The 13,749-nt window shown below is 37.3% G+C and overlaps 2 protein-coding genes across 2 annotated transcripts in view; one reads left to right on the top strand and one right to left on the bottom strand.

Moving 5' to 3' along the window:
- Positions 1-13,749, bottom strand: part of LOC134669663 (acetylcholine receptor subunit alpha-like 1) — a 393,445-nt gene that overhangs the window by 348,318 nt on the left and 31,378 nt on the right. The gene's annotated exons all lie outside the window — the stretch shown is intronic.
- On the top strand, positions 3,433-4,179 carry LOC134669246 (uncharacterized). Its single transcript, XM_063526755.1, has one exon. It carries the CDS (start codon positions 3,535-3,537, stop codon positions 4,114-4,116), a length of 582 nt encoding a protein of 193 aa, XP_063382825.1. The 5' UTR covers positions 3,433-3,534; the 3' UTR covers positions 4,117-4,179.

Raw genomic sequence — 13,749 nt, 5'->3', positions numbered from 1 at the left:
TTCTTTTCTTTTCTTTCTTTTCTAAAAATACATTGAATGTTAGGCGATTTTTTCTTATAAACGTATTTTTTTGGGTTCGGTACCCAAAAGGTAAAAACGGGACCCTATTACCAAGACTTAACTGATTCGTCTGTCTGTCTGTCCGTCCCGTCCGTTTGTCTTTCACCAAGCTGTATATGTTGAACCGTAATAGAGAGTTGAAATTTTCACAGATGATGTATTTCTGTCGCTGCTTTAACAACAAATACTAGACACAGGATAAAATAAATATTTAAGTGGGGCTCCCATAAAACATATACGTCGGTTTTTTTCCGTTTTTTGCGAAATGGTATGGATCCCTTCGTGCGCGAAACCGACTCGCACTTGGCCGGTATTTTTAATCTTCGTTCGTTTAGCAAGCACTAGTAAAACCCGCTTAAAAGAACTTTCAAGGGACTACGTCTGAATTAAAAGCGTGAAAGCGATAAATATACTTACTTCGCCCGCAGCTTTAAATACCGAGAATACAATTTCCAGCAAATAAAAAAAAAAACAATTAAAGGTTTTATTCCCTAAAATAAAATTTATTTATGTCAAACTTCATGCGTGGCCTCGGAGTGCGCGGCATTACAATAGGTATTTAACTTTGTCAAACTGCTCGCGCTCCGTATAGTTGAGTCGCCCGCGGCACAACACATGAGAGATTATTTTTGAGCCAATAGTCAGTTTCATTTTAGTTGTTATTCGTTAAATTTTCCAGAAGCATGTACGAACCTGGATTCGAACTCCGGGTTTGTTTGCCCTTATAAATTCTCTCACAGTCTAGTCAAGTCAATATACTGAGTAATGATCCTTTTTTTAATATTCGTTTACTTAACTTGATAATGATAACCCCGTCCTATTTCTGAAGGATTACCGTAACCATCATTCTACTAAACACTCTATTTAGGTACCTGTCTAAGCGCCTAACTACGTCCAAACGCTCATTAATTAAAAGATTAAATCTAAAACCATCAGGCTTCCTTGGGATCGCATGCAGCAAGCGTCGAAAATATTGGTGTTCGCAAAGTCAACAGTTCGGCATAATTGATAAGTCGACATAGCTACTGTTGTTGGGAGGGCGCTTAAACCTGAATGGCCATTCATAAAACTTCTACCCAACTGTGTTGATAACTAACGTAAATTGACCCTCAGATACACCAACAATGTATAATGAAATGGTACTTTTATACTGGACCGTCAGCTTCACACGCAAAGGCAGTCGGTTGTGAATAGAGCCTGCCTGGGGAAGCCACGTGCGCTTGGTGCAAGCGAGACTCAAGATATCCCCCTTTCGATTACACCCACGGCACGTCGCATTCGAGCAAAACTTTCAACCTTAACAACTTATCTGCATGTGGATTCTATAACAACATAAGTCTTTTTAATTTTAGGAAACAACGCGGGTGTCGTGCGTAGCGAAGCAGGCGAGGCAAGCAACATAATGTGCCATGACAAAACGAATGCCACGTACTAGCCCGTTATTTTGTTTCACAGCAAGATATCGACGGTGTAAATAGGCATCTTGTTAGACGTTCCGTTCGATACGTTGCGGGTTGATAACGAATTCAATCAGAGAAGTACGCACTCTGCATCGCGTAATGCGATCTGAACTCTATCGAAGACGTGTGAAAAAAAGCTTAGAGAAAAGGTTTTGTCACGTCAACGTATTGTCACTGTCAGTTGAACAAAATGAAACGGAAAAAATAAACCTAATGGATACTCCAACCATATATCTAATAGCTGTAAATGGAATTCAAATGATAGTGAATCTAATCCTCGTCCTACCAGTGATTGACCTTATATATTTATCAAACTTTATCACGTTCTGCAAGAACAACCGAGTTATCAAAAATGTTATAGTTTTACTAGTTACTGTTTATAGTGTATTCACTATACGACATGGAATCCTCAAGCCTATGAAGATATTGTCGAATCTAAACAAACCCAAGTTGGTATTTAAGAGTTTTACTGCCAGAGAAAAATTGGTTCGTGTTATCGAAATCAGCAATGCAAAACGAAACTTTTGGCTTGGAACGTTCTCATTCTTTTTAGTTTTAGTGTTTATTAGACTGCTAGATTACGTACAGTTTTCTGCAAAGCTATACGAATTCTCAAAATCTATGGAAAATTGTGATTTGGTGGACGTCTCTATGACATATCAGATGGATTACACAAATTTCTTTTCGGGCAACGAGGAAGTTAATAATTTAATAGATTCTCCGTCACTAGAAGATCTGGATGAAAGTGATAACTTCCGTACATACAAAGATTTACAAACAGAGACAAATGATATAAAATATCCAAGTGCGATAACAGATGCGAAAGAATTTGATGAGACAAGTCACTCAAGTCAAGAAGAAACTTTCACGTCGAAATCTGCTATAGTGAAGTCAAATGATTAACCCATTTACCTTGATAGTGAGTTTCATGTTGGTTCTAGAAATTTTAATGGTCATGGCCCTCTTGAAGCCTGTCAGAGATACTGAGTTTGTAAGGAATATCTGGTATGATTTGCTTAAGAAGGAAATTACTGTATCAGTAATCGTTTCTGGCTTGGCCGCTATGTCCTGCTTTGAGATTATTTTCGAGAATATAAAATTTAGGAACATATTATTAGAAATTAATGACAGGGCATTGTCGAAAGACTTTGAAATGGTGAATTTGTTAAAGTCTTACACTACATTTTCTTCTACTGTATTCCTTTTGGTTCTGATTTTGAGATTAACGCAGTTCTTAGTGATGCTCTCAAGGATGATGGAGTTTGAAATGATGTGTAGACACGCCATACTTCAGTCCGGAAAACAGTCTTATTCTTCCCTTGATTCCAATGTCCAAAATGTGATTTATTATACCATTTACGATCCAATATAATTACAGCTGATTTTAAAATATATTTTCGTATTTTATTTTTTTATTCGTGGCTATGTTCAATAAACCTTTTATTTGTACTATCAGCAGACAAAGATACACAGACGAAAAGCGCAAAATTTATCACGCACGGAGTGATAAGAATGCGTATCATCCGCGTACTTGCGTAGGTAACTCACCGTGAATGTGGCTGCTGTCTGTCTATACAATAGGTAGGTATAGGCAAGTATAGGTGAGTAAACGTATTCCATATTTGAAGAAGAAGAAGAAAGTCATTGTAAAAATATATATATGTATACATATAAATATATATATATATATATATATACTTATTATATTAACTTTTGTGTTATTCTCTTATTATTTGGTTATAACACGAAAATTAAAATTTCTCGCCTTTTTCTACTGACAAGATTTACTTGACCATCTAAAAATCCAGTACCTAAACTGGCCTTAGATATAAAATAAACGTATAATAACTTTGTCCACCTTTCTATGAAATGTCAATGAATCCGCCATAAAGTTTAGAAAACTACATATGTCATCTGTCAAGATGCCTACACAAACGAAATTACGTGTGAAAAATTGTAAATAAAATGTATCGTATATCAACAACCAATTATACCAAAAGTTTCACCGAGCAAGATGGACGCCCACTGCGTGGTCGCTGCAGCCCTGCTCTTCATCCAAATGGTAATAGTTCTCGTCATGCTGAACCCCGCCTACGACCAACGTAAAATCACCAACTATATTAACGAGAAGATTGAAAAATATAAAGCAAACGTTACTTTAGCAATCGCTCTTTATTTTGCTATAATTTTATATATTGGCGTGTACAGCCCGATTCAAAATATTATTATGTTAAGACTATGTAAACATATAGATCAGAATGAAAGAGAGCTTATAATGATCTGCACAGAGAAGAATTGCATAATGACCGGGTTCTCCATATTCCTCGCAGTTATTATCTATGGGATTATGTGTCTAGTTTCATACACAGCTAGCTTGGTGGAACAGTCTGACAGACAGATAGCCCTGCCGCAGCTGAAGCTCCTTAGACCAACCACACTCACAAACGCCATGAAGATGAAACGTTCGATGTCATACGAGAACATACTGTTGGCGAGGGACTTACGGGAGCAACTGAGTTTGTTGATGAAAAATGTGGGTACTGACAACAGGCCCAAGCCTCCGAATGTTTTAGACTCCTCGTTTGGGTTGGGTTGATTGGAATTAAACACAAGCATGAGCATGATAATAATTATTAATTTGAAACAAATTGAAACTACAGAGGCATAGAGGTACTATGTAATTTAATATAAATACCTATTTATTAAAATTTAGAAGTTTCATTACTTTGTATTTTTATTTGTCATCGCAAATTTTATAAAATGTTTTATGAGCTATAGACATATTATTTATTTTAATTTTATTCCTAAAACCTTATAATACTACTTAATTATATTGACTATTGTACTTAATGTTCAAGTAATATTTAAGTACTTATATAAACAGCTTATGCCAAACATGTTATTGGCGTGTGTGTGGCATTATTTGGATAAGACAAGTTTAGTAAGGTTGTGGTCACTTCCTTATAGATACAGGAAGTCGATAGATTCGAGAATCTTTTCGTGACCTAAACTTTTTACAATTATTTTGATACATATTGAAACTATGTATGTATAACTGGGTCTCTCGCGAATTTATTTTGTTATAGATTTATTCATTCACGAAGACGCGTCCTTTGGTTCGTATTGTCATGCTATTACAGTTTAGTTTTGACAAATCTGCGCGTCATAGGTAGTCAATGGTACTATTTATACCTTTATTTCCGACGTTTCAACGCCGGTTACAAATTGGTCGTGGCCCTGCGGAGAAATGTAGGAACGAAATAAATTCGCAATAGATCCGGTTATAAATATACTTTTATTGTGTTCAAAACGCGAAAGTCCTATACCGAAGTATTTTGGCATTTCCATAGGCCTGTCGGAACCTGTCTTAACTTTATACTTATACCAAGTTTCAGTTTCAAGTTTGATACAAGATTGTCGTCTGCCTTAAGCCGGCCGGTAAAGCCCCAGGCCCCAGTTACTCGACATACGTAAACAATAACGAAGCTTAATATTTAACCCACAAGCGTCGAGAGCTGCACTTGCTTCCACAAATTGCTTCAAAGAGCTTACACGTTGGGCGTAACCAACCACACATTTACATGAAAATAACCGGAATTTACCGGAAAATACTGGTAACATTAGCTTTTTCGGAAACAGCTTGTATTCAGAAGAAGCTATAAAAATAAAAAGCGACATAAGACGTGGAATGTCTTTGGTATGCGGAAGAAATGTTTTGGACCGAAATAAATGTCTCGGAACACCGCAATTTAAATTCGTCCTTATTATCAGCGGGTAAAGTATTTTTTTGGTTTATGGCGTTAACGAGTGAAGGCTTTTAATCGATTCGCTGCGGTAAAGGGTACTGAACTGATACCTTTTTCTTAAGAATTAATATTTGCTTTTAGTGACGTATTATCGGTTTTAGAACAGCAACAAACCTTGCAAATTACTAAAATACATTTGCTTTTTAGATTTGAATTTCTTTAGATTATTTCTAGTCAAAAAATATGAAAAATGCTAACGGAATGAAAATAAATATCTTGGGACACTTTTTTCTCCTATCGAAAATGCTCATGTTTCTGAATAGAAACTATATGAAATGGCCAAATTAAAATAAAAGTGTAGTGTAACAGCCTTAAATAAAATCGCTACGCTTTGCGCTACGACATGGGATTCTCCAAGAAGCGGGTATTTAGGGTTCTCAAGGGTTGGCAACGTTTAAGTGGCTCCTGTGGTGTTGCTTATGTCCATGGGCGACGATGACCGCTTCCCATCAGGCGGCTCGTCTGCTCGTTTGCTGACTATTACAAAAAAAAATGGCCCAGGAAATAGTTGACATTCTTGAAAAGTATTATGATCTAGTCTATTGTTTTGACCTTATCAAGAAGTTATCAAGGTTTCAACGTCGACCTTACAGGTGTTGCGGGTGTCCATTGGACGACAGTAATCGTTTACCATCAGACGATTCGTCTGCTCGTTCGCCTCTTATATCATAAAAAACCGGGCAAGTGCGAGTCGGACTCGCGCACGAAGGGTTCGGTACCATAAAGCAAATAAAAAACGGGAAAAAATGCAAAAAGAAAACGGTCACCCATCCAAGTACTGACCACGCCTGACATTGCTTAACTTTGGTCAAAAATCACGTTTGCTGTATGGGAGCCCCACTTAAATCTTTATTTTATTCTGTTTTTACTATTTGTTGTTATAGCGGCAACAGAAATACATCATCTGTGAAAATTTCAACTGTCTAGCTATCACGGTTCGTGAGATACAGCCTGGTGACAGACGGACGGACGGACGGACGGACGGACAGCGAAGTCTTAGTAATAGGGCCCCGTTTTACCCTTTGGGTACGGAACCCTAAAAATGCTACATTTTTGTCGGTATTTTAACCTTTACAAAAACACCACCGCTGAAAGTTCATGTCACACATCCCTGAGCCTGTTTGGCAGCGAACCAAAATGGCGGCCGGCGCCAGCGAACGCATCGAGCCCGACTTTACTGCTGTTGTGTGCTGATTTACAGTCGAATAATGAGAGCCGCTATCTAGATGCCGATTCAACTTACACATGAGTGAAGGGGCAATCCACAAAAAAACACAAACGCTAAACTAAAAAAACTACAACATTAGACACAACAGTGGGGGAAAGGGTGGAAATACCACAAGCTATTTCCACTTTTGTTTCTTGCATGCATATAGACCGGGAGATAGTGACACATTTTACTGGGTCATTTGTACCAGTATGGCGGTTCGTCAGGGGTCTAAGCACGTAATGAAGGAAAGAAGTTCGCTGTGTGTTTAATGTGTTCGCCTCAGTATGGCGGGCTGTAAGTCACACCGGAGAAGTATGGCATTACGCTACCGTCTACTTCTTTTTTATGGACTATCGAAAAATAAGAGGATTTTTGTGGAACAAATCGTTCGACACTCGTATTTTATCCGACACGTTCGACTAACGCCCACGCGATTGGGCCGCCGGTACCAGCGCTATGACCATCATTTTTATTTCGTTCATTACGTACTTAGACCCCTGACGAACCGCCATACTGGTACAAATGACCCAGTAAAATCTGTCACTATCTCCCGGTCTAATATTGCATATGCCCAGTTTTATCCTGTTTTCTAGTTGGGTCAGTACTTTTGTAATGTGTTAGAGAAATAACTGGATAATTAATTTATTTAGTGAAAATTATCAGCCAGTGGAAAAATGAATACTAATTATTGTAAAGTCATCAGGAGCTTGCGTTGACGGTGACGGACCAGCATAGAGCATGTCGAGCGTTCTTCAACTTAAAATACGTGAGTGACCCGTTCTTAATATATTTTTTCTACTCCCGTACTTTTATTTGTCATTTAAAGGGTTGTGCACATACCTTTAAACCCCTATCTTATAGTTGTCAAGACAAGTCTAGTCTATTCACAAAAAAAGTATTTGTGCATACACGCAGTATCTTTTTCGCACTTTTACGATACTTCGTGTAATCACCACTTAAAAAATATTGTATGAAATACATTGTTGCCAACCTAATTTTAATTGTCATCTTTGACAGATGAGTGAACCATAGACATGTTTTTATTATTTCATTTTTTTTCCCGCGCGTACCCTTCATTCTTTGCTATTTCTTGAATGAAAAATATTTGTTAAAGGGCCTAGCCGCAATCCTATAGTGAAACTGCCCCTGGCTGAAATGTATACCTTTCTTAGGCGCGTTTATTTGTATAATTATAAGATATCGTTTTACCAAATTTCAAGCCTAGAATCCCCTTGGTTTGGCAAAAAAGTTTTTTTTTTAAATCGTTTTATTTTCATGTAAGTAGCTAAACTAGTGTTTCTGTTGTTTTGAAATTTGGATGTTATATGCACCTTATAGCATGTAGTTCATTAAAAAAAAAAATCAAGATTGTAACTTGTTTATAAAGGCTTAAAAATATATTTTTAATTTTTTAAACTTTTTTTTTCTCTTGCGCTGTAATTAAAGTTCAGGATTTGACTTGGCTACTTGGCTAGTATTAAATAACACACGGCCGCTGCGTCGCCAGTTCTCGTCTTTTGATCTTGGCTTGCCACGCTGCATCGTGTCTAGATAACTCTTCGTTATTACTATAGGTAGTCACGTGTACACGTCTATGGCACGTTTTAGTAGCTAATCTAATAGCAGCTGCTACCAGGCATGTCAGCTATGCATCGCAGCTTGGCAAGACTCATGATAGTCATAATGTAAGTTTACCACTACGTCCACTACTCGTAAAGTATGAAGGTTGATTTTATTCGGAAAACTAGTTGGAGTTAGAACGTTCTTTCGTTCTCTTTACTGGGAAAATTCTCCATGGTTATATGTATTTCCGTAATACATTATCTACTTTGATGTTCATAATATTCTATAGCACTTTACGAGTACTAAACCTTATCAGTGATAAATATATCACAAATATTAATTTTTTTCCTGAGTTATGGATGTTTTCATGATTTTTGCTATGTACTTATGAAAGTATTTGTAGAACTAGAAAAATCTCCACATAGGATTAGAAACCTAAGTATTATTTATACTGCAAAACGTAATTCAAGACCAAAAAAAGTAAGAAATGTTGCCACTTTTTTACTAGCGCGTCTTGTATTTATGTACAAATAAGTAAATAAAAGTACTTTTTTAATTAGTAGGAGTAAAAGTACTAATGAATAAATTATCTTAGCGTGATTATTTATCCAAATGAATTTATTATTTTACAAACAAATTATTGCAATGGCAACATTTTCTTACTTTTTTTGGTCTTGAATTACGTTTTGCAGTATAAAAGTATGAATAATACTTCTAATCTAATCTAATAAGTATAATAATAATATTTCTAATCCTATGTGGAGATTTTCTAGTTCTACAAATACTTTCGTAAGTACATAGCAAAAATCATGAAAACATCCATAACTGAGGAACAAATTTAATATTTGTGATATATTTATCACTGATAAACACATAAATAAATGCCCTACCCAGAATCCGTATCGAACCCCAGACCTCCTGCTTTGTAGGCAAGATAGGTAGGCAACCTACATACATATACATACATCGTCTTCTGGGCACAACACAACTGCCGTGTCACGCCAAACTCCGTTAACTCGAGTTACATCAGTTACGGATAACCAGTCTAAATCGTCTTAAAAACATATCTTCTTTAGAAAAGAAAATTTTGAAAATCTTCATTATTTACTGAGAAAAGCATATGACTAACTCATGTAACTTCATTTTTTTGCCGATGGCGTCAGGCACAACTCAGTTAACTTGAATTGTATGACTGACACAACCAAAATATCAACATTGTTTCTTAAGTTGCCGGAGTTAGGCATGACTGGCCGAGCGCTTGATTTATACGACAACAATATTGGTATAGTAAAACGTGTCACGTTTGATCACGCGTATGTCATGTAACTTAACTTACATGACTTCGTGTGACCACTATAGTATGGAAGAGTTGATCATGCGAAATCATTTAATTCGAATAAAATGAAAACTATTCAATAATGCGAAAAAAAAATTAAAGGGGCTAATCTGTGACCATATTTCCTACATGTAGATTAGAAAAAATAAAATAACTACGACGAACCGTCAACGATAACAGAATTTGAATCTTTAAAACTTTAAACGTAATTATCTCGAAACTCAACTTTTAAAGTTACACGAGATGCGCGTGACATGGCAGACAAGCCCTATTTTGAGCTTACTGTGGAGGCTAGATCGATCTGTGTAAAGTTGTCTTATTATAATAATAAAATTTCCATATATCAACATACTGCGGGGAGTGTGGGGCTAGGCCGATTTATGTCAAATTATTGTTCTATCATAAAATAGATTAGAATTATAAGAAATCCATATAGCTACGTACCTAACATAAGTACGAAATATCCACTATAAACTATAAGATTTCTCAACCGCAAGCAATGCCAGAACAATGCGCTGTGAACAATCGTACAATCGTATTATCAAAACACAACCGTTGCCAATAAGACCACGTATCCCCACAATTCCCGACTTTAATACCAGGGAATACAGGTGATATTAGAGAAACACAGGATTGTGGTAAGCACGTATGCGGGAAGAAAAATATGGGCAAGTGCTTGCCAATGGAAAACACAAATAAGTGGGTGTTGCCAGATTTAGCTTTGTACGCTTAGTTGCTTTTGCAATGTATACTTTTTTTAGAAACCACGGCTGAATAAGGGGTATTACTGCAATGTTCTGCCGCCAGAGTGCAGCACTAAGCTAGCTAATAAACCATAGAGTAACTTGTACATACCTACTGTACCTTAACCTTTTTTTTGACAAGTTTTCACAGCCAATAAAATAAATGACATGCATCAAGGCGGTTTGTTAACAAGGCTCAAGGGCCTGCCGGGAAAAGCGAAAATTTAAATTTAGTTATCTGCCTCTTTATCGCTCGAATATGGAAGTGATAGAGGTTAGATACCGAAATTTCGATTTCTTGTTTCGCGGCAGACCCCCAGATAGTGATGGATAATGGTAGTGGCGCCCCCTACGCCGAGTTTAGCATAATATTCCCTTTTGTAGTGTGTAGGGGAAATTAGGGAGACTTGAATTATGTACCTAGTGAGAAAGAGAACGCGTCATGCTATGGCACAAACACTAACTATAAAAAATACAAGTCATTCGACGAAGCCGTCTAGACAGCGTAATCCTGCGGGGTGCGAGGGGCGAGTCACGTGCACCCGAGCTGCATACATCGCCATTGTGAGTAGCTCGGTACTACTTCCGGGCTAGCGTTTCTTATTTGAAATGTTAGGTATGTTTGTGTCGGTGTGTAAAAGTCTGTGACAACCCTACTGTGTTTTTGTGCGGTGTCAGCATTTACGCACACATCAAATCGTCGGTCCACTGTTACTTTTTACACCGTGGCACGAATCTGTAAAACTAGATTTCCTGTCAATTGACAGTATATTTTAAGATATTATAATTAACGTTACGAGTAAGTACAACTCCAGACACCCTTTAGGTATGTGATACAAATGGATAGCTAAGTAGATAATTATTCGTTGACCTAAAAAGTTTTAATTTAAATCAAAGTATTTTCATTTCAAACGCTCTGAACCAAAGTTCCAAGAATTAATTTCAGTTAATTCAATATCTGCTTGACCCTTAATTTGAGAGATGTTAGCCCGGCACTGATTTATTTAGGATTTTAATAAATTATTTTGCTCGCTATTATTAAATAAGTTTTATTCATGAACATTATTAGTTATTTAACTAAATCGATTGGGTTATTAAATTCTTGTTTCTGCCTACGACCTTGTCTGTGTGTCTATCGGCTCGATTCGGAAAATGAATTAGATTTCTACTAGACTTCAACAAGTTACGATATGGATAATTTAAAGATATTTGTAAGATAGATATGTCAAATTTTACGTATCCGCGATTCTGGAGGTCCTCTTGAACGATTTCGACAAGTTATGACTTAGATATCCAAATCACATCTAGTCGATATCTAATGTAGATCTAGTTGATCTCTAGATCGTCTCTAGATCTTGTGATTATCTCGAAATCCGAATACAGGCATATATACTTATTCCATATTAAGCTTCACCCCATTTTACCTTTACCAACCTTAAGGGATAATTTTAACTCACAAATGTCCATACAACCTTGGAGGATATAACCAACGGAGACGCCATGTCTAAAATTTTCGGTACAAAATAGTCTGCCGTTTTTTGCGGGGGAGGGGCACATCAAATCTATAGGTACGTCATGTCAGATAAACGTCAGTCCATACATATGGTTGACATGAGGTTGACCATTGGCCGCCTATTTTCGACAGAGGGGAACGCCTGTTAATGGCGGCTCCATTGTTAATTACTCCGAGCATACAACTACTAGGTAACAGACAGACAGAAATACTTTCGAACTTATAATAATGATATGGATTATAATGGATTGTAGTTTTCTTATTTTTGAAACATGGATTATCATTATCATGAGTCTTACATATTTTTTTGTACCAAACGTAGATTTTTTTTTTTCTGAATTAAAATTAGTTTTATGAAATAAATAACCTAAATCAAATACTTGACCTATTTATTTACCAGTGAAACTCTTAGCAATCAAAGTCAGTGAAACTCCTTTAAAATACCTACAGAACAGGACCCCTATTCGACAAGCGACGTTTGACGTATCGTGTTGATCTCCCGTTGATGTGGGAAAAATCATAAGTTCTCGAATACGTACAATGTCAAAATTTGACATTAACAATCCAGAGTTAGGGTGACAAGCAAACCAAACCGAACCACCCTTAGTTTAGAGTGGAGTTTTGGTTGTACCAAATGATAGTATACACCGATTTGACGTGGATGCGAAATCTGACAGTTGTACATGTCGAATTTGGCCCCAGAACTGTGCCAATATCATCATTATCATTACTTAGTCTGAGCACAAATTTAAGGAATCATCCCGCCTTCTTCGCTTCGATTTTATACCTTCTGCGGTACAAAACTTGGTCCACACTACCTATAGTGAAGCTAAAATGCTTTGCCCTTCAAATTCATGTCAATCGATTTCATACCCTGTACTGTAAAGAATAAAATCTATTTTAGAGTGAAGACCGAGTTCATCTAACAAGGACAAACAGTGGCACTTAACTTGCCAACAATCATAAACTCGCCATAGTGGTTAGATTATTGTTAGCAGTAGTAAAACAGATTGTATGATAAAAATAAAATTACCACACACAAAACGACACATAGTTACGTACAATTTGTACAAAAAAATCTTATTACTTCTAGTTGACCACTCACTACGCCCAACCACTCACTACTCACTACGTCCAAGACCACCGGTGGACGGCCAGCAGCGTCCCTCAAATTCGGTGTACTCGACTGCGATCGCAAGCGTGGCGATTATGCCATTCACCCCCCATAAGGGGGAGGCCTATGTTCAGCAGTGGACGTCTTATGGCTGAGATGATGATGATGATGATGACCACTCATTCTTCTTTCTTCATTACATCTTCAGTAACTTTTTATCAGCTGCAGATATCTGTGTAGGTAATCCACGAAGACCGCACACACGACGCCTCTCCACCGCGCGGGACGGCGGACGTCACGACATCGAACATATAAGAAATAATCGGCTCGATTCGGAAAATGAATTAGAGACTCACTAGAGAATAGTAAAGGTATGTGACGTTCCACTGCTAAATTTACCTTATGGCGGCTGGCGCCGCGATTCGGGAAATGAATTAGATATTCACTAGATATGAAAATAGTGAAGACATGTGACGTTCCACAGAAAAAGGTACCTTATGGCGGCCGGCGCTTACGTCGCATAGCGCCGCAATAATATTGGAGCGGCGTTAATGATAGCGTAAGCGCCAACCGCCATAAGGTACCTTTAACCTTGGGACGTCACATACCTTTACTATATCGTTTCTAGTTAATCTCTAATTCATTTCCCGAATCGCGCTGAATACCTGGTATTTTATGGTATTAGTGTACGGTCAGGCAAGACAGTGGTGACTTTCTTAGCTGACTATACTACAGTTTATCTGTCCACTGTGCCTCCCGACTCCATCGCAAAATAAAGCACGCACAAACCGGAGTGCTCGTAAATTGCATTGTGCCGCTAAATAAGGTTAAAGATACATTTGAACGTGAACAAGCCGTAAAATTGCGTTTGATAACATCAATTTTTGAGTTTATTAGCGCCTGATAAGGATATGTCTTTCATGCCTCACTGAATATTAGGTAAA

Source organism: Cydia fagiglandana, chromosome 12 (assembly GCF_963556715.1).
Source record: "Cydia fagiglandana chromosome 12, ilCydFagi1.1, whole genome shotgun sequence".
Lineage (NCBI taxonomy): Eukaryota > Metazoa > Arthropoda > Insecta > Lepidoptera > Tortricidae > Cydia > Cydia fagiglandana.
The sequence above is the reverse complement of the archived record's forward strand: the minus strand, read 5'-3'. Positions and strand labels throughout refer to the sequence as shown.

Excerpts from the sequence above, each read along its gene's own strand:
- LOC134669246 (XM_063526755.1), top strand. The coding sequence starts at position 3,535 with ATGGACGCCCACTGCGTGGTCGCTGCAGCCCTGCTCTTCATCCAAATG.